At 40.0% G+C, this 24882-nt stretch overlaps 1 protein-coding gene across 3 annotated transcripts in view; it reads left to right on the top strand.

The window, feature by feature from the left end:
• The window catches only part of LOC127572351 (trimeric intracellular cation channel type B-A-like), a 36672-nt gene extending 29034 nt beyond the window's left edge, over positions 1 to 7638 (top strand). For all 3 annotated transcript variants that reach the window (XM_052019504.1, XM_052019506.1, XM_052019507.1), the window contains one exon: positions 5146 to 7638. In XM_052019504.1, the coding sequence (XP_051875464.1) occupies positions 5146 to 5370 (225 nt within the window). In that variant the 3' untranslated portion in view covers positions 5371 to 7638. The remainder of the gene's footprint in view (positions 1 to 5145) is intronic.
• The last annotated feature ends 17244 nt before the right edge of the window (positions 7639 to 24882 follow it).

The following is a 24882-nucleotide window of genomic DNA, read 5'->3' as shown; positions in this document are numbered from 1 at the left end:
CATCCCCAACATCAACATCATGGGTAATTATCGATGTTCTGTTTGGAACATCTGGGAACAGATTTTTAAATTTTGAAATTAATTCTCTCATCTGTTGTTTTTGTGAAACTTGTAAATGGTCCAACTTCGTTTCAAGGTTCTCCATGATATTTTGGTTTTTTAGTTTCGATGGAACAATATTTGGTCTAAATTGGCCTTCCTCAACATCAACATCAGGCATTCTAGAAACAACCTTTTCACCATCCACCAAGGCCACAACTGAATCCCTCTCATAATAAGGTTTTAGCATGTTTACATGACAGAGTTGTGTTTTCTTGCGTCTATCTGGTGTTTTGATTATATATGTTAGATCAGTCACTCGAGATTCAATAACATAGGGTCCAGAAAAACGAGATTGCAAGGGATTATGTTGGCTAGGGAAAAATACCAACACCTTTTGCCCCACTGCGAATGTCCTAGGCCGAGCACGTCTATCAAAATATGTCTTCATTCTTATCTGGCTTGTTTTCAAATTCTCTCTCGCTAGCTGGCAGACTCTCTCCAACCGAGTTTTAAATTTTTGGACATAGTCCAACAGACTCAAGTGAACTTCCTCATTAACCCATTGCTCTCTTAACAACTCCAAAGGTCCTCTCACCCTATGTCCAAACACAAGCTCAAACGGACTAAATCCGATTGACTCCTGGATCGATTCTCTAACGGCAAACAAAAGTAAATGGATACCTTCGTCCCAATCCTTGGTGTTTTCAAAGCAATAAGTCTTCAGCATATTTTTGAGAGTAGAATGAAATCTCTCCAGAGCTCCTTGAGATTCTGGGTGATATGCAGATATGCTTTGCTCCCAGCTCATAGACTATTTGTTGAAAAATTTTTGACATAAAATTACTACCTTGATCAGATTGGATTTCTTTTGGCAAACCAAACAAGGTAAAACATTTTACAAGAGCCTTTGACACCGTCTTGGCCTTAATATTTCTAAGGGGTATTGCTTCTGGAAATCTAGAAGTGGCACACATGATGGTTAACAAATACTGATTTCCAGTCTTAGACTTTGGTAATGGGCCAACACAGTCCACAATCACCTTCGAAAAGGGTTCACCAAAAGCAGGAATTGGTTTCAAAGGAGCCACAGGGGGTTTTTGATTTGGTTTACCTACCATCTGACATGTGTGGCAGGTTCGACAAAACATCACCACATCTTTTCTCAAACCAGGCCAATAGAATTGTTTCAAGATCTTCCCTACAGTTTTATTCACACCAAAATGACCACCCAAAGGCATACTGTGGGCCAGGTTTAAAATCTCATCCCTATAAACTTTTGGAACAACAACCTGATGAATAACTTCCCAATCCTCATTAACAGGAACATGAGGAGGTCTCCATTTCCTCATTAACACTCCATTTTTGACATAGTATCCAGTTGGCACTTTTTCAATCTCCTCACATGAGAGTGCTTTTTCTTTCAATTCTGTCAACTCAGGGTCCTTTGTCTGTTCCACCATAAAATCCTTCCTCGACAAAGACAAATCTTTAAATTCAGGCTCACTGTAAGGATGTTGATCCTCCAGTGAAGACAGAAAAGTCTCAGATAAGGCATCATAATTTTCTTCCTGTTTAGGACTGTCACAAGGAACCACATCAGACTGCACCGGACTGTCTGTCTTGGCTAATTCTCTAGCTCTAGCTCGAGTCACCGCACATGATGGGTAAACATCTGGATCATTCTCAGACTCATCAATCCTTGGTTTGGTTGTTAACCGTACCACAGGATCACTTTCTCCATTTGCAAGGTCATTTCCCAATAACAAAGAAACTCCTTCCACTGGCAAACTAGGTCTTATCCCTATCTCGACTGGTCCTTCTACGAACTTTGACTTTAAAATCACCCTGTGAAAAGGGACAGACATGGTCTCACCTGTAACGCCTCGTACTAGATTTACTTCACCAGTGTCACTTTCTTCACCAAAATTTAAAACACTGTCCAGCAAGAGAGATTGACTAGCCCCAGTATCTCTAAGAATTTTCACTGGCACCTGGGGTGACTCATCATTCAGTGAAACAAAACCCTCTGATACATACGAACGGAATTCTTTTCTCACCACCTCCAACTTTTCCGCTTTTCCCTCTTGCAAGGACTGATCTTTAACAGCATCTCCTAAACCTTTTTGATTTTTAATTGCCTGAAAGCAAGCATTGGGCCCAGCTTCCTTTTTCTTCAAAAGGGCACAATTAGATATCACGTGGCCAGGTTTCCTACAGTAATAACAAGTACGCTCAACAGGTTTCTCCAGCCCTGGCTTCTTTTCATCTTTTCCTTTTTGATTACCTCCCAATTTAATCTCCGGTTTACCTGGATTGTCCTTGTAACTCTTTTGAAAGGTTTTAGGTTGTCCCCATTTGGATTTATGGGTTAAAGCATAATCATCTGCCAACCTAGCAGTTTCTTGTAAAGTTTCCACTGCCTTTTCATTTAAATATGTTGTTAATTCAGCTGGAACACATCTTTTAAAGTCTTCCACCAGTATCAATTCTGTCAATTTATCGTAATCCCCATCTACATTTTTAGCCAGGCACCATCGTTCAAAACATATTCTCTTTCCATTGGCAAATTCCATATAAGTCTGATCTGCAGATTTCCTCAAGTCTCTGAATTTTTGTCTATAAGCCTCAGGGACCAATTCATAGGCCTTCAAAATAGCTTGTTTTACCTTGGTATAATCAGCTGCATCCTCAACAGACAAAGCAGAATAAGCTTTTTGAGCTTTACCTTTAATCACACTCTGTACCATAAGAGCCCATCCTTTCCTTGGCCAGTTTGAACTCACAGCAACCTTTTCAAAATGTTGGAAATACTGATCAACCTGATCTTCTTCAAACGGAGGGACTAATCGAACCTCCCTGCTGGCTGAAAAACCATCATCAGAATCAGATTCCAAACTCCTACACTTCATTTGTAACTCATGCTGCCTCTTTTTCTCCTCGTTATCCAGCTCCATCCTCTTCATTGCTAGATCAGCCTCTATCTTCATCTGAGTTATCTTTTGTTCGGCCTCTAATTTCTCTCGTTCGGCCTCTATCTTTAACTGAGTTTGCTCTCGTTCAGCCTCTATCTTTGCCAGCTGCACCTGTGCCTCAGAAATTGCTATTTCACTGCCAGGAAACTGTTTTAACACTTCCTTCTCAAACACCTTCTTTTCCACATAATGACCAGCTATCAGTCTCTGAATATCTGCCTTTCTCATAGACTGCTTTACTTCTGTAAGGTTTAACCTCGTAGCAATCTTTATCAAATCATCCTTTTTCGCCACCTCCAATCCCTTTTGGGTTGGTGACTCCAAAAATGCCTTAATATCCATTGCTGCTGGTTTCCACACACACAAGCCAATTAAAAAGAATTTATCAGACCTCCCTCAAAAATCTTTGGATTGAATCCCGAACAAATCTCGTCAATCTGGGGTACAATCCCAGACGACACTCGTTAACCTTGGGAACTATCCCAGACGAATCTCGTTAACCTTGGGAACGATCCCGGACGAACCCCCAATTTTGTCACAAACCAGCAACAAAAGAAACACACTGAGCATGATTCAGTGTTAAAACTATTTTATTAATCACTACTTATGATAATACGTAAAATAAAAGTAAAAATGTTAGTATGTTAGAATTCAAAAATGTTAAACCTCGAACGTTAACCCCAAAACTAAACTCTTCGTGTGTGTGTGTGACAAAGTCCAAAACTCCCAGTTCCGGAATGGTTCTTAAAGTTCAGTTCCGCAAGCCATAAGGTGAAACATGAGCAAGGGCTTCTTCAACAACCACCGTTGTCTGAAGATAAGATGTAGATGTAGAAAAACATAGAGAGAGTACATACGAAATCCAAATGTTCCACGATGGAACCCAAACGACACTTCAGTGTTTACTCGGTAGTGACTTCCTCACCCCGAAAAGCATCCGAACCGTGGTCGTCCACATACAAATACCTGTTTCCTTCTACAGGTCAGCAACAAAGTGAACTCCACCGGATTACTTCCAACTTCCATACATGGATTTCAGTAGCAAACACAGTTATTGTTTCTCATCCATCGATAGAGAAAACAAGCAGGCTGGTGTCTCTCTCCCTTCTCTCTCTCTCTTCTTCTTCTTCTGACCTCTTCAACAACGTCATTACGTCCTTTATCTTCTATTGACGTAAGCATGCCCCACACACACATACACACACTCTCTATCTTAAAGGGACTTTCACTGAGTCCGTAACATGAGTCCTTGGCAATGTTTCACTGAGAGTTTTTGTTTTATTCTATTGGCCTTTGATACTATGCAATAAGTAGAATTTGTATGTCTTTGGATTCTTTTTTTTTGTGGAATGATTTTGGTGAGGAAATGTGACTTAAATTTACCTTTTCATGGATGATTGTTAAATTGGTAGTAATCCCATAAAGCCAACTGGAGTAGGTCTCAACCAAAACCCAGTGCTATAAGAATAGAATTACACAGTTCACTAAAGAAACAAAGCAGATGAAAAACACTGTGATGCTGGAGGAACTCCAGCAGGCCAGGCAGCATCTGTGGAGAAAAACAGACGGTCAATGTTTCGGGTCAGGACCCTTCTTCAGGACTGAAGATAGGAAAAGGGGAAGCCCAATATATATAGGAGGGAAAAGCAGAGCAGTGATAGGTGGTCTAAAGAGGGGAGGTGGGGTGGGCACAGGGAGGTGATAGGTAGATGCAGGTAAGAGATGGTGATAGGCAGGTGCGGGGTGGGGGAGAGCAGATCCACACAGTTAACTACCAAGTTAATGTACAGGATTGTGCAACTAACTGGTGCTAGTCAGCACATTGCTGATAAGTAAAAAAACAGAAATTCTTAATATTGAGCACTTTTTAACCTCTCCCCAAAACTATGGTGCTAATTTTGTGTAAACGTTTTGTTTATTTGCATCCAAATTGCCTTTTTTAAACACCTTGGCTTTCATTGAAGTACCAGATATTGCCATTATATGGAATGTTGTTACTGCTGCTGGCCAGCACTAGTATTACACAACACTGCATCCTTTCTTTTGTAGCTTGTCATATCTTTAATATTGGTATTCTTTTGGCTTTGATCAGGCCTGTACAATTTGGCCAATGTATCATTTTGTATTTTAGGTTGCAATGGTGCTCTTTAATATTCATCATTCACCGTTTGCACCAATGGAAGTCGCCTTGTACCATATGGCTTTTAGTTGGCAATCCAGTTCCTCTGAAGACCATTTTAAGACAGAAGCTTCTAACAAAGAAGAATTACAGGGGAAAAAATGCCCTGCTCCCTCTGGTATCCCTTCTGAGGAAACTGAAAATATCAAAAGGAAGAAAGCAAAGAAGTCTGAATAAGAAACTCTTCAACTTGAAAATTCAGGAAGTTTATTTTGTTGGACTTTTGTTCTGTTGAAAGCCTTTTCTGTGAAGTTTGAGATTAAGAAACCCTTCAGTAGCAGAAGTATTCATAGGTGGAGTAATAACAGTCATCTGCAAAATAAAATGTACTTGGGCATAAATGATAGGTACTATAGAGTTCAGGTAGAAAGTTATTTAAGGAAAATAATCTAAAGAAGTTATTGATATAAAGTTGACTCTTGTTGGTGTTTTTATTATGATGTTGCAATGGGTTATTATATTTGATGCCTGTGAACAATTTTGAAGTATCCTTTATTTAGTGCAAAGAAAATATTGCTGCAATTTAGTATTTATACCAAGATTAAAATATTGTTTAAAAAATTTTAATGAATTCATGAGAAGTTTTCTGTAAGGAATTATTTCTGTTTTTAAATTCTACAAGTGCTAGCAAATATCAAAATTGTACATTCCACAAAATGCAATATTTCTAAGTAAATTGCTAAATGATTGAAAAACAAAGCTTTTGAACTGGGAAGTAAAAGTTGCTACCTACTCTCAACACAGTGACCTGTATCTGAGAGTCAGCTCTATTGTTGTTGCATTTTGGCAGACCCAACCACATTTCTGTGAACGTAGGATCTGAACTTCTGTATTGTTTGAGACTATTTTCCAATATATTATCTAATGATTTTTGGCAGGGAAACTGTTGCTGATGAATGTAGAGGGAAGTTGATAAGTCAAGTAAGTAGATCACAAATTGAAATAATATTTGTCCATGTATATTTGGGTTTAAATAATATATTTCACACTATTCCTCCTGTTTGTTTGTTTTTCATTGTATTCAAAAGGAACTGTCAACATTTGTACTCCAGTTTTTGGTTTATGATCCCCTCAATAATTTAATTGACAGAAAATAAAATCAGATGTATTACACAGCCAGAATGTTGACATTTTCACTTTTGATTTTTCAATAATAGAGGATAAGCTTTCATTTTTGTCATTCAGTTAACTCTCAACTTGGGATTTGTTTACACGACTGAAATTTATGTTCCCTGCACTATGAAATGGTTTATTTTGTTCATATGCAAAGTGATTTTGTCCCTTTCATTGACTATTGTTAATTAACCATTTTTATACCAATGATAACTAAGCACATTTTTGTTGTGCAGTTCTTGTTTGCTGTTTTTGTAAATTAGTACATTTTTAAAACATTTTGTAAGCCAGTAGCTATGTTTTTACAAAAAAGCAATGACAGCAATGTGAGGTAGAAAAACTGTTTTATGGTGTATTTTCATACAATACAGTATGAAACTCGTCCAGAAACCTATGACACGAGTATCTCAATATTTTGAAGTTTAAAAAAAACTGCAGATGCTGGAAATCTGAAATAAAAACAGAAAATTCTGGAAATACTCAGCAGAGTAGGCAGCAAGCATGGAGAGAGGAGCAGAGTTAGCATTTCAAGCTGATTAGCCTTGAATCAAAACTGTTGAAAGATCATTGATCTGAAATATTAATTTGGGTTTTGTTTTTCTCCACAGAATGTTGCCTGACATGTTGAGCATTTCCAGCATTCTGTTTTTATGTCTGAATTTATTCTCTAGACTTGATTATATGTTCCAATGTGAAGTATACCAAGTTGTTGTTCAAGATTGGGCTTAAATGCACAATAAAAATGTCTTCAGGAACCTTCCTTGCCTTAATTAAACAAGATAATGAGTGAGTGAATTTGAATTTGAGCAAGTGTTGACACTCATTGGCATAGGAACATGCTATCAGCATTATACAGAATTGATCACTTTTATAATTTCTGGGTAAATGGTGATTTGAAATGTAACAACTTGCATCAATGTGCAGATTGGCTGATGAATATACAAATAAAATTCAATGTTCTTCCTCTAGCTATGTATTTAATGGTGTTTTTTAAATTCATTCTTCTTTTCCTTTGTTCTTTCTCTTTGCTCTCTTTTTAACTCTTGATATTTTTGTCTTTCCCACCTTTCACTAGACCGCTTATCAGTCTGTCTTGCATTTAACAGAAGAATTATTTTAAAAAAAACAAGTTGCTGCATTCATTATGTTAAAGGACCTTCTAGTATTCTGGCCTTAGTTACACTGCTGCATGATGAAACTGCGCTCTAGTGTACTGACGTTTCTGAATTTGAAGGAAATGTAACGCAGAACAGAACTTTGTAACATTACTAGTCTGTAAAAAGCAGGGTTACTTGCTTGACAGGATCTGTTTATTCTAGCAGGTGAGCTTAATAGGACCATTGGCACCAACATATCACTAATGAATAAAATAATTTTTTTAATTTAAATTTTTGCCTCTGTCTGAATTTTGATTTCATTCTCTCCTACTGTGTCCCCAGAGTGCATTAATGGTCAAGGAACAGCTGTGAAGAGACAACTAAGTTTCCTTTGGAGCCCTCGGTCTTGACTTGTCTTTGCCTCAATAAAGAAGCTTTGGATGACCAGTTATTGATTCTGGGCTGCCCATGTTGGGGAGGGTGGTAGTGGGATGTTTGGAGAAAGGCCTGGACTTTGCATTCCTTTGTCGCTACTGTTTCAAAATCCAAGAACCTTGTATGTAACAGAAATAACTTAAGCATGTACTGTGCCACTTTATAAAGGCCCAAAGCTGCCACCTGGAGGTTAATTAAGGATGGCTTAACTTTAACAGTGATGTTTAACATCCTATGAATAAATTTTACAAAATGCCACTGAAAGACATATAAAATAGAAACAGACTTGCATTTCTTCGAGTTTGATCTGCTTTTTAATGAGATCATGGCCAACCTTGTGCTAAGTCCATTTTGCTGCTTTTATTTGCATTCTGCTCTACTCCACACTCATGACTGTGTGGCTAAGCACAGCTTGTTATTCCTTTCTTGCACTATTTATTTATTTTGTAATTTATAGTAACTTTATATCTTTGCACTGTACTGCTACCACAAAACAAAAAATTTCACGACATAAGTCAGTGATAATAAACCTGATTCTGATCCCATTTATTCCTTGAGGTTCTTATTCTTTCAAACTTATCATAGTTTTGAGTATACTCAATGACTGAGCATCCACAGTTCCCTGTGGCAGAGAATGGCAAAGATGTACAAACATGAGTAAGGACATTCCACCTCATGTCAGGCCTAAATGGCCAATCCTTATCCAGAAATAATGTGTCTTAGTTCTATGCTCTCAGAATCTCTGGAGGAAACAACCTCTCAGCTTGCCAATAAACTCCCTTAATAATCTTGTGTGTCTCAGTGAAATCACCCCAATCTTCTACATTTAAGTAACATTAGGTCAATCTTCCTTAATCAATTCTTGGGACAAACCACTATCCCAGGAATCAATCTATGCTACAATGCATCCTCTGCATGTATGGTGACCAAAAATCCACCTAGTACTCTGGGTGTGGTATCAGCAAAGCCCTATACAATTGTAGCAAGACTAACAACATGAGTACTTCAACCCCATTGTTGTTTCTGCTTTTCATGAACTGGCAACCAAAATCTTCCTGGTACACCAACATTTACTAGTTTCTCAACATGTATAGAAAAAAAATAGCCATTTTTTTTCTATTCTAATCAAATTGAATAGACTCACATGTGCTCCAACTGCCACCTTTGTGCCCACTTGCTTAACGTGTCTGTATGCCTTGGTGGACTGTCGTTCCTCCAACTCTTTCCCACCTCACTTTCTATTGTCATGCTCTGCCCTTTCATCGAAGTTATAGATTGCAAAAAAGCTGAGGGTCTCACAATGATGCTTATGGTACCTCGCAAAAACAACCTGAAAATGACTCCTCTGTTCTCACTTTGTCTTTAACCAATTTGTTACCCATGTGAATACATTACCTGAACCCCGTCAACCAGTCTTTTATGATGTGCCTTTTTTAATCCACTGGTAACCTCCTTTCTCTTCCTGTTGTATACTCAAAAAGAAAATGTCAAGTACTATTGTGTTATGTCAATTCTGCCTATTTATAATATGAATTTGTGAGTGCCCTTGTTACCAGATCTCAAGTAATGGATTACAACATTTGCCTGTTAATGACATTAGCTAACTGGTACATTGTTCCCTATTTTATCTCTGCCTCTTTTTTTTGAATAGTAGTAGTGCTGTATTTGCTACTTTCCAATCTAATGGGACTTCCAGAAGATCATCCCTAATATATTCTCCATCTCTGCATTCTTTTTCTGTAGCAATCTTGCACACTGAGGGTCAGGTGACTTGTGTTTTAATTTCTTAGTTCTCTGCTACCTGCTTTAATAGTAATTACCAAGTATTAATTACTTAAATTTCCTCCAAGTCATAAGCCCTTTGTGGTGCATTTATTGTGAATTCTGTAGTGAAGAAAAATGCATCAATTTAATGCCTCTGTCTTTCTACCCTTGGTTTTCAAACTTTTCAGGCGATCCACTTTAACTAAATTGTTCACACTGTGGACTAGCATTTATTCAAAGAAGTGGAGGTAGCAGCCCATTTAAACATCCTGTGACTTGCTTGTGGGTTTGCTGCCCACTTTGAAAATCACTGTTCCAAAGAGCCCACAATTACTTTGCAGTTCTCAAATAAAATGCTACAGATGTTGAAAACCTGAAATCAAAGCACAAAATGATTGAAATAATCAGCAGGTCTGGCAGCATCTGTGGAGAAAGAAACAGTTCACGTCTTAGATCAATGACCTTTCATAAGAACTGTGATGACAGGTCATTAACGTGAAATGTTAACTGTTTCTTTCTCCATAGATTTGATCTGGCCAGCTGAGTACTTCCGACATATTGTTTTGTTTCTAAATTTTTAATGCATTACTTTTTACATTGTTGTTCTTAAGGAACTTGATGTTTCTTGCTTGTTACTCTGCATATCTTAAGGAACTTGATGTTTCTTGCTAGTTTACTCATACTTAAATCAAGTATTTGATTCTTTGCTGGTTCCGAAAGCTTTCAGTCCTCGGGCTTACCATTCTTCTTGGCAATGTAATAAGGCTCTTCTAATACTATCACTAATTCTAGTTAGCCATAAATGGATTAATTTTCCCATGAGATTTTTCTTTCTCAATGGAATATACATTCATTTGGAATTATAAAATATTTCTTCAAATATGCTATTATCTAATGACAAACCCTTTAATCTAATTTAGCCAATTGGTTCTCGTAGCTATGTAATTGATTTTATTTAAATTCACATTTCTTGTTTTCCACTGAATTCCTCTCAAATTAAATATAAAATTCATACAATGATCATATTTCCTGAAAAGATGCCTTACCATGAGGTGACTAATAGCAAGGTGTCTAAAATAGCAAGTAGGCAAAATACTCCAAGGCCACATATGCGGTACTGAGTGCAATTTTTGATTGTTCCATTACAGGAAGTATGTGGAGGCTTTGGAGAGGGTGCATAAGAGATTTACTAGGATGCTGCCTGGATTAGAGAGTATGATCTATAAGGAGAGGTTGGACAAACTTGGGTTGTTTTCTCTGGAGTGTCGGAAGCTGAGGGGAGACCTGATAGAAGTTTACAAGATTATGAGAGGTATAGAGTAGACAGACAGAATCTTTTTCCCGTGGTAGAAATGTCAATTCCTAGGGGACGTGCATTTAAGGTGAGAAGGGAAATGTTTAAGGGAGATGTGTGGGACAGTTTCTTTTTTTTACAGAGTTGTAGGTGCCTGGAATGGGCTGCCAGGAGTGGTGGAAGCAGATACGATAGTGGTGTTTAAGAGGCTTTTAGACACATGAATATGCAGGGGATGGAGGATATGGATCATGTACAGGCAGAAGGGAATTACTTTAGTTGGGCATCGTGTTCAGTGCAGACATTGTGAGCTAAAGGGCCTGTTCTGTGAACTCAATGTTCAGCAAGGCAGGTAGCATTGTTACCTTGCACTGTCACTGCCTTTCACCCTTTCGTAGTGCTTTCATACCCTTTATTTTCTCTACAACTTGAAGCCTATTTATCACTACCTATTCCCCTTCCTGATGAAAGGTTATTGATGTGAAATATTAACTCAGTTTTTCTCTCCCCAGATGCTGCTTGACTTGCAAGATCTAAAGTAATTTGCCACTAGTTGGTTCCCAGGAAACTGTCCCAACGCACATTATGAAACTCATCCTCTGAACTATTTTTGTCAATTTCATTAGCAAGGGCCAGATCTTTATTTGATCCACAAATAAACAGACACATCTCAGAAAGTGTTGGCCTTCTTTCATTGTTTGATGTTTATCTTCATTTCATGACAATTTGTTTTTAATCTGTTTTAAGGCTACTGCCTGAAATCCATGCCAGAAAATGCTAAGTGCAAACCCACATTCAACCACTTCATGAAAATATGTTGCTGCTCCTATGAGTTCAATTCTTTTTATTAAAGTAGCATTTAAGTGTCAGACTTCACTCAACCAAATTTCATACCCTTAATTTATTTTTATTAGGCATTATTAAAGAGGTATTTTATTACTATTGATTTTAAAGTATAAATTTTCTGAATTTCATAGTGTAAGTAGTTCCCAATTCCTATATGAGTAAATGGGTGTTTCCCTCTTCTGGATGGAATATTATTATTGCGTAAACTAACACCTCTTAATTTGTATTGATGCCTTTTTTTGGCTTTAAGGCATCCTGGCAAATGTAATGCAATGCTGTCATAAGGTTGTCCAAATCAAACTTAAGCACATGGTGTGATTTGACCTGAAGGCATAATCTCTCAACAATTTTTGACTTTGCACCAGCTGTACTACATCTGTAACTAGTGTGATGTGAAAATCCCCAGCTGATCCCATTGAGCATGCGAGAAGATTTTAAAATCTTAATTTTAAATCTTTGCAGCTTTAGTGGAGAATCAATAGCCTTGATATTGTTCAAGCGTAACCTCCATATTGGGAATGGAGGATGAGTTTCCACTCTTGGTTTCCCCTACTGGGGAAAATTTCTGTGGGGTGAAATTGATGTCAACAATCAGAGGAGAAACACAAAGAACAAACCTGTATTTACATTGTGCATTCCATGGCCTCTGAATATCCCAAAGCATTTCTTGTAGACAATTAAACACAATTGAAAGATAGTTGCTGCTATAATATAGGAACATGTGGTGGCTAATCTGAGCACAGCAAGCTAGCACCTACATAAAAGACCAGAAAATCAGTGTTCGCACCACAGGTCATATCTGTATCCGCAAGCAGGTACCAGTGTTATGCAAAGTATGTGCAGTATCTTGAAGGTTTTGATAATATTTTGTATTCCTTTTGAAAGAAATGTATGGAACTGACTAGATCTAAGCATAAATAATGGAATGAAAGAAAGGTTGCATTCCTTTAACCCCCCCCCCCCCTTTCAAGGCATCCTAAAGCGTTTTACAGCCAATTTCCACACAACTACCACAAATAGTAAAATGGTAATGATCAATTAACATGCTGTTTTAGCCATGTTGGTTGGTGGATGACTATTGGCCAAGATATCTTCCCTATCCTTCTCCACTATCGTGCCTTAGCCCCCATTTTCTTTTAGATTCATTAAAGAAAATGGATAGATATATGGATTAATATCTAAATTCAGGAAGTGCTGTCTAAGAAGGATCTATTAGCTGCGATCTTTGTGCTTCTGTCAGAGAAACGGAATTTGAAGTACATGTACTGCTAGCCACCACATCATGCATTACTTCTTAGTAAATCAGTGCTTCCTTAGAGTAATGAGAGAGACTGCAGATGCTGGAAATCTAGAGCAACACACACGAAACACTAGAGGAATTTAGATGCAATAAAGATTGCTTTATCCGCGACTCCCTTGTCCACTCATCCGTCCCCACCGATCCCGCTCTGGGCACTTATACCTGCAACCAATGCTAAGTGTTACACCAGGCCCTACGCCACCTCACTCACCACCATTCAGGGCCCTAAGCAGTCCTTCCAGGTGAGGCAGCACTTCACATTGGGGTCATTTATTTCATCTGGTGCTCCCCGAGCGGTGTCCTCTACATCGGTAAGACCCGACGCATACTGGGGGAATCACTTCATCAAGCACCTTCGCTCCGTTCGCTGGAACAGCCAGGATTTCCTGGTGGCCAGCCATTTTAATTCCACTTCCCATTCCCACACTGACATGTCTGTCCATGGCCGCCTCTACTGCCCTGTTGAGGTTTAACACAGATTAGAGTAGCAACACCTCATATTCCATCTGAGTAGTCTCCAACCTGATGCATCAACATTGATTTCTACTTCTGGTAACCACTACCACCCCTCCACCCACCAACCCCTTTGGTCTTCCCTTATACCTCCGGCCCCTTTACCCCTTCTCTTTCCCCTCCCCCTCACCCACACCTTCCTCCCTCTGGTTCCCCACCTTCACTTTATTCCATGGCCTACTGTCTTCTCCTATCAGATTCCATTTTGTTCACCCTTTGCCTCTTCCACCAATTGTCTCCCAGCTTCTCACATCATTCCCACATCCTCCCTTCCCCTACCCACCTACCTATCCCCTCACTTGGACTCGCCTATCATTTGCCAGCTCACGCTCCTCCCCTCCCCCCACCCTTTTATTCTGGCTTCTGCTCTCTTTCTTTCCAGTCCTGATGAAGGGTCTCGGTCCAAAACATCGACTGTTCATTTCCCTCGATACACGCTATCTGACCTGCTGAATTCCTCCAGCATTTCGTGTGTGTTGCTTCTTTAGAGTGTTAGCGGTTAGTGCAACGCTATTACAGCGCCAGCGATCGGGGTTCGATTCCCGTCGCTGTCTGTAAGGAGTTTGTACGTTCTCCCGTATCTGTGTGGGTTTCCTCGGAGTGCTCTGGTTTCCCCCCCCATTGCAAAGATGTACGGGTAGGTTAATTTGGGTTTAAAATGGGCGGCGCGGACTTGTTGGGCCATAAGGGCCCGTTACCACGCTGTAAATAAAATTTAAAAAAATTTATAAAGGGGGCCTTCTGGAATAGGCCCCAGCATAAGCCAATACACATTGCTCATCTTTAAAATTTTCTTAAACATACCTGCTCTCCTCAGGCATTCCCTCTCTGTGACCCTACAAGACATCCCAACAAACCACTAGCCTGGGTCTCAATCTCTGTGCATCCCTGGACTTCCTCTAACCACTTAACTGCATTCCACCACCAGAAGGAGCCTGATCTCTCGCCATCTCTCTCCCTGCCCCACCCCGACAAGCCTGGCTTTGAATCTCACAAGCTCACGCCCCGCCCACATTCACTGAGGTTCTGATCTTAAGACATTGCCATGGATACCGGCTTTGAAATCTGACAAACACACTTCACTCCTGCAAAGACTATGATCATTGGCCACCCCACCTCCCTCCATTACTCCCAAGGCTGCAACCTTCATATAAGACATAGGAGCAGAATTAGGCTATTTGGACCTTCAAGTCTGCTCCGTCATTGGATCATGGCTGATTTATATTTCCCTCTCAACCCCATTCTCCTGCCTTCTACCCGTAACCTTTGACACCCTTACTAATCAAGAACCTATCAACCTCAGCTTTAAATATACCCAATGACTTGGCCTCCACAGCCGTCTGTAACAATGAATTCCACAGATTCACCGCCCTCTGGCTAAATAAATTCCTCCTCATCTGTGTTCTAAAGGGACATCCTTCTATTCTGAGGCTGTGCCCTCTGGTCCTAGGCTCTCCCACTACTGGAAACATCCTCTCCACGTCCACTCTAACCAGGCCTTTCAATATTCGATAGGTTTCAATGAAATTCCCCCCTCATCCTTCTAAACTGAGATACCACATGAGATACCACATCTCTTACTTCTAAAATCCCTGACCTTCAGCCAACCCCCGCACCACCCTTCATCTGAGGCGCTGATGACGATCATTTTGTACTCTCTCTGCTGTTGGCATTCCAGCGTTCGAGACTTGCCATGTTTTCTGTGCATGCTCTACTAGGTATTAGGGAAAATGTGCAAAAAGTGAATTTTGCAGCAGCAGCAGTCCATGACTGAAACAGCTTTTGGAATGCTGCTCAGTTACCCTTTAGTGCATTTTTAATGGCACAAATCAATTTCTAGCTCTTTTGTGATTGCATGAGGAAATATGATTAGTAATCTAACGAGTGAAGTTTCCAGCAGCTTTGGGAGCAATTTCAAGATTGAACCCAAGTGTAATCTCTGCTCCCTTGTTTAAAACTGTGCCAGCGATATTACATTACAAGATGTGTAACACCCTTATAGGGATTAATGTGAATGTGCTTTGAGTCCTTTTCCAAGTATGCCTGTGGGTGGCATCGCATTCATTTTTATTCCCAGGCTTTGATTCATTACACTCTATGCTGCTCACTGTTATGTATATCCAAGTTAATTCAATTCAACTGGAAGAGTACAATTCAACTGGAAGAGTATATTAATATTTAGTTATTAAATATTTTAATTGTTAAATATCTATAAAATACAACTGCAATCATAAAAAACTTAAGGTGCACATCAAATTCACTTTTCTTTTTGTTATAGTCACCTCAGTTGTGCATGCCTTACATTAACAACATGTCTTAAAAAATATAAATCATTTATTAAATAAAAAAGCATGTAGAAGGAATTAACTGGATCACCAGAATAATGACTAACTGCTGTTTGGAAAAATTCATTCCTGGGAGGTAGAGATTGCTAGCAAGGCCAGCAAATTTGTTGCCCGTTACTCATTCTCCCTCAGAAAGAAAGGAATTTATGTGGCAATTTTCATGTCATTTTTAGGATATCCCAAAGTTCTTTACAGCCAATGAAGTATTTTCAATGTCTTGTCACTGTTGAGAACATAGCAGCCAATTTCCATACTACAAACAGGAAAATGCTGATCATCAGAGAACCTGCTTTTGAGATGTCCAGTAGAGGACAGGGAAGGAGGAATTAAGTCCCGTGCTCTATTTTGTAATGGTCTCATTCAACAGAAAGATCTGTCAGGATTAGAGTTCAGGGAGTCATCTAAAAAGTGGTAGTTCCTGTGGTACAGCACTTCAGCATCACACTGATGTATTATCCTAGAATTTTCTGCTGAGATCTTCACAGTACAACTTAAACACAATCTTCTGATTCAGGTTGAGGGAGATACCCACCAAGTGCAGCTGGCACCCAGGGAAAAACCTTAGAAGTCATCTTTTTGAATATGTCTGTGTGGTGAAGGTACTCCTATAATACTGACACAAGAGTCCTGATGCAGGGATTCGACCCAAAACTTCAAAATTTCTTTTCCCCCCCAGGTGCTGCTCAGCCCGCTGAGTTCCTCCAGCAGATTATTTGTTACTCCTACAATGATGTTCAGTTGGGAATACCAGGAATTCGACCCAGTAACAATGAGGAAACAATGACGTATATCCAAGTTAGTGTGGTGTGTGACTTGGTGCCAAAATTACAACTGATGGTTTTCCCTTGTGCCTGTTCCTTGTCCTTCTAGGTGACACAAGGCACAATATTTAGAAAGAGGTGCCATGATGATAGTGGATGGACTGGTTGTCATCTTCCAAAGATTCGAGAACAAGGAAGAGAGGAATCAAAGAGCTCCAGACATCAGTAAGATGGAAAGAGCTAGAATCTTTTATTAAGGAAGTGGTAAGAAGTCATTTGAAAATAGTAATAGGATTGGGCAGAATCAACACAGGTTTATGAAAGGAAAGTCATGTTTTGACAAATCAATGCAAGCTTTTTGAGGCTGTATCTGGCAGAACAGATAAGGTTAAGCCATTGGATGTGGTGCATATGGATTTCCAGAAGGCCTTTAATAAAGTGCCACACAAAAGATATTTTACAAACAGCATATATCATAGCAGATAATGCACTGGTGTGGATTGAAGATTGGTTAATGGGTAGAAAACAGAAAGGAGGAGCAAATGGATCACTTTTGGGTTGGGAGGTTATAACTGGTGGGTTGCCACAGGGATCAGTGTTGGGGTTCCAGCCATTCATAATCCACACCAATTATTTAGATAAGGGGATCAAATGTAATATATCCATGTTTGCTGTTGTTGCAAAGGCGGGTAGTAGTGTGCATCATGAAGAGGATGCATAGAGACAAGGGGAATATAGGCTAAGTGAATGGGTAAGGACATGACAGATGGAATATAATATGGAAAAATGTAAGATCATCCACTTTGATAGATAAAATGGAAAATTTATTTTCAATCGTGAGAGATTAAAAGATGTTGGTGTTCAGAGGAACTTGTACAGCAATCACTGGAAATTAGTCTGCAAGCACAGAAACCAGTTATTAAGGCAAACAGTGTGCTGGTATATAATGCAAGAGGTTTTAACTATAAGACTAAAGACACTGTACTGAACCTATACTTGGACTATTGTGTACAGATCTAGTCTCTCTATCTAAGGAAAGATGTATTTGCAATAAAGGGAGTGCAACAAAGGTTCATCATATTAATCAAATAGGGAAATGTACAAAATTCTTTTGAGGTTTGACAGGTTGAGTGCTGAGGTGTCTAGAACCAGGGGTTGCAGTCTCAAAGTGAAAGGCTGGCTGTTCAGGATAGGGAGGGGAAGAAACTTCTTCACCCAGAGGTGAGTGAGCCTTTGAAATTCTCTATCTGAAGGCTGTGGATGCTCAGATTCATGGATTTTAAGGGAATTGAAGGATCTGAGATTAGTATAGGAAAATGGGAATGAAGTCAAAGGTCAGACATTAAATGGTCTTACTTAAATGGTCAGTCTCACTCCTGCTTCTATTTCTTATATTTTTATGTTTCAGAGGAAGCACCACATAAGCTACTGAAATTTAATGCTCAGAACAAAATGAATTTATTATATAAATGAGATTTAACTAGAAGTTTATACAATTGTAGTATGACTTACACTCCTTTGTGATCCAGGTCCGCAAAATAGTGTAAGGCTATTCAACTGTGTTGGGCATCACAGCTGAACCAGATCCCATCGTCACCCATCAACATGGCACATTTCCATCTAGAATTATTGCCTAGCAATCACATGTGGGGAATCATATTTCCCAATCCATAACTCATGAATACAAAGGCTAATTATAGCACCCCTACAAATAGCAGCTGAGATTAGCCAGCTCAGCACTAGCCTGGGTTTTGGAACCCGAGACCTTCCATCACAGCTACGCACTGACCCATGTGCAGTCCTCATCTAGTTTAGCCTTGGAGAGGGTGCACAGGAGATCTATTAGACTGCTACTGGTGTCAAAGTGAGAGAATCTGAGATTAGTTTATTTAGAACAGAGAATGCAAAGGTGTGATTTAATAGGTATGTTCAAAACTGTGAATTATTTTGATAGATTACACAAGCAGAATTTTCCAGTGGGAGGAGAATAAGTAAGCAGAAGAGAAGGATTATTTCTGTATTTTTCTATTCATGCTGTAGCCGTTGTCATTGGTCCCTGCCACTGACTGTGGTTTGGCAATGAAGTTTGTGTCCCTCTCCTGGTCACTGTCTTTCATAGAGGTGCAGCTAATAGAGCCTCTGCCTTACAGCTCCAGTGACCTGGGTTCAGTCCCGACCTTCAGTGTTGCCTGTGCTTGCATGTTCTCCCTGTGACCGCATGGGTTTCCTCAGGGTGCTTCGGTTTCCTCCCACATCCCAAAGATGTGTAGATTGGGAGGTTAATTGGCCATAGCGTGTAGGTGAGCGGTAGAATGTGGGGGGAGCTGATAGGAAGGTGGGAAGAATAAAATGAGATTAGTATAAGATTAGTGTAAAAGGGTGTTTGATGGTGAGTGCACACCTGATGGGACAAGGGGGCTGTTTCCATGCTGTATGGCTCTATGACATAGTCCTGAGATCTTCCAAGTTCTCTGTGGCCCTTGGTTTCTCATAGTTTCACCACCAGGGGCTGCATCTCCAGCTTCCTCTGTTTTAACCTCTACAATTCCCTCCACAAGCCTCTCTTTTTTCCTTTAAAAGCTCCATAAAACTCAACTTTGACTAAGGCTTTGGCCATCTCTTCTAATTCCTCCTTTCATGACTCCTTGTCAATGCTTTCTTTGATAATGCTCCTGGGAGGGACCTTTGGGTGTTTTACATCAACGGTCCTATGTAAATGACTACTGTTGCAGTTAAGGATAAGAATTATTTTTAAATTGGTTGTGTCAGACATTTATATGCAACAAGTTGCACCTGCCTCATCTGACATCAATTTGTTATCGTTAAAGCTGGTTTCACTTTAGTATCAACTGTTAATATTCAGAGATGTAATTCACAGTGGCCAAATCAAATAATTTCAGCAAAACTGCAAGATCAACCAATTGCTTTGACAATAGTAGCTGGCTGCCTGTGTTACAGCTGAATGGATCTGATGGCATTATAATCCTTAGAGTATTATTCAAGGGGATATCTGCTGCAAGCAGCATTCTTAACTGTACTGCAATTTGCATCTATAATCCTACCCAGGTATTGTTCTATTTGCATGTATATGAATGTGCAGAGTGTAGTCATAAGGTTGGTGAGCTACAGGTAGAGATAACTGCGTGAAAATGTGGCATGGTGACTATAACAAAGAATTGGCTCAGGAGGGGACAGGTGTCCATTAAATATTACTGGATACACAGTGTTCAGGAAGGATAGGGAAGAAAAAGGAAGGAGGAGGGGTAGCAGTACTGATTGTGGAGAATTTTACAGTTCTGGAGAGAGGATGGAGCAGAGGGGTCAAAGACAGACTCTGCTTTATTAGTGCTAGGAAACAGTAGATGAGACATTAGGCTGTCAGGTGTATTCCAAAGGTCACCAACAAGTGGGACAGGTATGGAGGAACAAATATGTACGGAAATTACAGAGAGGTGCAAAACATAGAGATAGTTATAATAGTGGACTTGAATTATCCAAATATAAATTGGAATAGTAATGGTGTTAAGGATACCGAAAGTGCTTAATTTTTAAAATGTGTCCAGGATAAATTTTCCGACCAGTTTGTTCAGGCCGATCAAGGATCTGGTTCTGGGCAATGGGAGGGTCGAGAACTAAATGTTGGTAGGGGAACATTTCAGAAATAGTGATCATACCATTGGATGTAGTTTACCACCAGAAAAACGTAAAATAGTTAATTGGAGGAAGACCATTTTCAAAGGAATGAAAGTGGATCTGGTCCAGGTAAAGTGGAGTGAAATGTTGACATCTAAAACTGTATAGAACAATGGACTGCCTGTAAGGAAGATGATTCAAATACAGTTGAGGCACATTCCCATGAAAGGCAAAGGAAGAGCAAACAAATCTAGAGCACTGTCAAGGTACTAAATTAATGCCTTGCATTTGTCCTTATCAGGGACAAGGGTGTTTCCAAAGTAATAGTGGAGGACGAGATGGTTGAGACTCTGGAGATGTTAAAAATTGATAGCATAGAGGCATTAGAAAAGTCAGCTAAACTTAAGGTAAGTAAGCCACCAGAAGCAGATGGGGTGCATTCTTGTCTTTTGAAGGAAGTACAGGAGGAAATCGAGAAGCACTGAACATAATCTTCCAATTATCTTTGGATGCAGAGGCAGTGCCAAGGTAGAAAACATTATCTGTTGTTCAGAAAAGGAAGGAAGGATATGCCTAGCAACTACGGGCCAGTCAGTTTAACCCAAATAGTAGGAAAGAAACATTGATCCGGGTTACGATTGATAGTTACCTAGAGAAAAATCAATTCATTAAGGCAAACCAGCACTGATTTGTTAAGAGGAAATCATGTTTAACCAATTAGAATCCTTTGATGAGGTAACAGATGGAGTTGATGAAGATAATGCAGTTGATGAAAGGTATATGGACTTTTTATAAGATGCTACGTAGTAGTCTTATCAGTAAAGGTGAAGCACATGATGTCAGAGGGACATTGATAGCATGGATGTGAAGTTGGATAAGTAACAGACAACAGAAGGTTGTGATGACTGGAGGAAGGTGAATAGTGGTGTTCCCCAGGGATCAGTGTTAGGACTGTAGCTTTTTTAATCTATGATAATGATCTATTTTTGAGGCACAAGCTACAGTTTCTAAATTTATGGATGACACAAAACTTGGCAGTATTGTCAACTGCAAAGAGGAAAGTGATACATTGCAGCAGGATATAAACAAGCAGGTGGAATGGGCTGGTGTGTGGTGGATGTAATTTAGTGCAGACAAACATGAGTGATGCATTTGATAGGAAGAACGAGAAGAGTCTATATAGAATGTGGAGTTCTGTGCTAAGGCGGGTACGGGAGAGGAGGGACCTGGGGTAGGTGTGCACAAATCATTGAAAGTGGCAGGGAAGATTGAGAAAGTGGTTAATAAGGCAGACACCATTCTAGGCCTAATCAATAGAAGCATACAGTATAAAAGGAAGGAAGTTATACTTAGTAAAACATTGGTCTGGCCTCAGCTGGAGCACTGCATTCAGTTCTGGTTGGCACATTATATGGATGATGTAAAGGCATTAGAGAGGATCCAGAGAGTGGAATGAGGGAGTACAATTATAGGGATAGATTGGAGAGGCCGGAACTCTTTGAAGAGAAGAAGACTGAGGGGAGATTTGATAGAAGTGTATAAAATGATGACAGTTGGACAGAGAGGATTGTGGGAGGCTGCTCCCTTTGGTGGAGGGTTGAGGAACAGAGGTCACAGGTACAAAATAAAGAGAAAGAGGATGGAGAGTGGCCTGAGGGAAAACTTTTTAACACAGCATGTGGTTTTGGAATCTGGAATATAGTGTCTGCGATATGGTGGAGACAGGTTCGATTATGGCCTTTCAAGGGGGAAATGGAATAACATATGATGGAGAAAAATTGGCAAAGCCACAGAGAAAGGGTCGGTGAGTGGAACTAGAGAGTTGCCCTGGTCGAGAGCTGGCGTGGACATGATAGGCAGAAAGGCCTCTGTCTGTGCTACAATTGTAGGTCTATACTGTGGGAAAATACATTGTTAGTGGCTACCCTCTGATCAGTTGTCCACTTGTCCCGAAATTTTGTAATTAAAATTAAATCATGCACCAGGCATAGCTTGATGGGTGGCCGGGGATTTGAGCCAAAATTTTAGGCCAAAGGTCCAGTACAGTTCTGAAAAATGACTCAGAGGGTGTATTGTGGAGGGTCGTGGCTGTCACATGACAGCTCTGCCCACTACCTGGTCGGAAGACACACCACTGCCAATCAAGGTTTGGCCCCGCCCCACCCATCAGCACACACCTGACCATTCGTCCCTTTAAGTACCTTTGTACTTGACCTTGGGCCATTGGCCTTTGTAATCAATTAGTCCTTTCTGGCACCGAGCCATTGGCCTTTGTAAATTACCTGGACTGGACCCCCGCCAGCCCTCCAGCACTATAAAGGGCGCCACATGTGCTCGGCTCTTTCTCTTTGCCACCTCCGAGGGATCACCCTGCTTCACTCCAGGCCGAGTACTGTGGAACGGCGCTGGAGGAATCATTGGTGAGGTGTGCACTGTTTAAGGGTTGGAAGCATTTTAGTGTCCCTAGTAGCATAGAGCCATGCCTGCACTGAGTCAAGGGGTGGCGGGTATCATATTGTTTTTCCTTGATTGTGTGTGCCTAGTTCGGGGTGGTGTGTGTGTGTGTGTGTGTGTGTGTGTGTGTGTGTGTGTGTGTGTGTGTGTGTGTGTGTGTGTGTGTGTGTGTGTGTGTGTGTGTGTGTGTGTGTGTGTGTTTGGCTGTGTGTTTTATCCCTGCTGCAATTTTCCCATGCATGTCTTTTGTAAATCAATCATTAACAGCTAGACTGTGTTCAGAGTCCTTGCTTTTGAGACCCCCAAACCTGTTTCCTCACAACAGAGGGGGACTGCCAGAACCAAGGGGAGAAGTTGAGGTCCTCTTGCTCTTCCAAGATTCTAGTCTCTAGTTCAATGAAGAGTGGGGATATTCTCCCAAGTGACACACACTTGCCCCTCCAGCAACATCACCAAAACAGCTGATCTTATCATTGCCTCATGCTTGTGAGAGCTTGCTATGCACAAACTGGCAGCTGCATTTCCCATGTTGCAGCCGTGACTACATCTCAAAAGTACCTCATTGGCTGGGATGCCCTGTGGTTGAGTAGGTGACTACAGAAATGAAAATCTTTCCATGTGCTGTATCATATGCAAGAATCTCCAGGATTTAAAGTTTCATCTCCTGGATAATCGTGTGAGAAAAGTCAAGAGAAATAAACTCACAGTGGTATTAACAGTAATAGAGTAGATCTTCAGTCCTGGCAGCAAATTATGCTTAAATGTTTCATGAATTAGATACTTTGCTCAAAATTTGACTGCTATACATTTGCATTTCATAACATGTAAAATTTTTCACAAGCCATTGAAATTGCACAACTTCACAGGAGTAATTGATTATGCCGGATTAATTTTTTGCATCACAGCAATAATTTGATATATTATAGATTGACGGCTTTATTAATACAATGGAAGGTGGGTTTATGACCCATTTTAAATCAATGATAAGTGTATGAGTAACCCAAATGTAAATAACTGACATTGGCAAAAATCTCTGCAGAATTATTTTGTTGTTTCATTCGGATGCAGTTTTTTTTAGTATGTTTATTATTTTAAGTGTTTGAAAGTTTTTAAAATGTGCCTATCAATGCCTTTGCAACTAATTCAAACACTTCAGAAATAAAAGATAACCTTTTGGAAAAAAAGTGTTTTTAATATTTCATGCTGGGGTAGAGTTTCAACTTGATTTTGCTGGTTTCCTGACTGTAATTCTCTCAAAATCAAACAGATATTAGATGGCTTAAATTGGCACCAGGTCAGGCAATACCTCAATTTTAAAATTATCATTCCTGTTTTCAAATCCTCCATGACTTCATCCCTTCCTGACTCTGAAATATTCCTACAGCCCTTTAAGGTATCTATGGTCTCCTAATCATGGCCACTTGAGCATCCCTAGTTTCCTTTGCCTTTGTCCCTATTTCCAAATTTCCTTACAACATAGAAGAGGCCATTCAGCCCATCAGGTTTGTCCAGTGCACAGAACAATCCAATTTCCCCACTAATTTTCCACATATTCTCCCCACATATCCATTAACTCTCCCCAGATTCTACCACTCACTTACACACTAGGGGCAATATGCAGCGGCCAATTAACCTACCAACCCTCACGTATTTGGGGCATGGGAGGAAACCAGACCACCCAAAAGAAACCCAAACCATCACAGAGAGAAGGTGCAAGCTTCACACAGACAGCAATGGTGGTCAGGATTGAACCTAGGTCACCAGAGCTGTGAGGCAGCAACTCTTCTAGATGCTCCAATGTGCCACCCAGCTGCTGTGGTACTATGTACTTGAGCTCCCTCCCTAAAGATCTCTGACTCCTTCCTTAAGACAGCCTCTAAAACTTAACTCTTTGATCAAGCTTAAGGTCATCAGCCTGATTTTCTCATAGTGTGCCTATACATAAGTCTTGTCTGTTAGTCATTTCTTTGAAGCTCCTTATGTTAAAAATGCTGAAAAATAGAAGTTGTTAAATTGAAGAGGGTTAATTCATTCTGGGCTCATTACCTGTTCTGCAGACATTGCCAAGCTCCAGTGTTAAAGATGGTGATTATTTGCTTTGGGCAGAAAATAATTTGCTCGGAGAATTTTAAGA

The sequence above is a fragment of the Pristis pectinata genome, chromosome 7 (assembly GCF_009764475.1).
Source record: "Pristis pectinata isolate sPriPec2 chromosome 7, sPriPec2.1.pri, whole genome shotgun sequence".
Taxonomy (NCBI): Eukaryota; Metazoa; Chordata; class Chondrichthyes; order Rhinopristiformes; family Pristidae; genus Pristis; species Pristis pectinata.
This window is presented reverse-complemented; position numbering and strand designations above follow the sequence as displayed.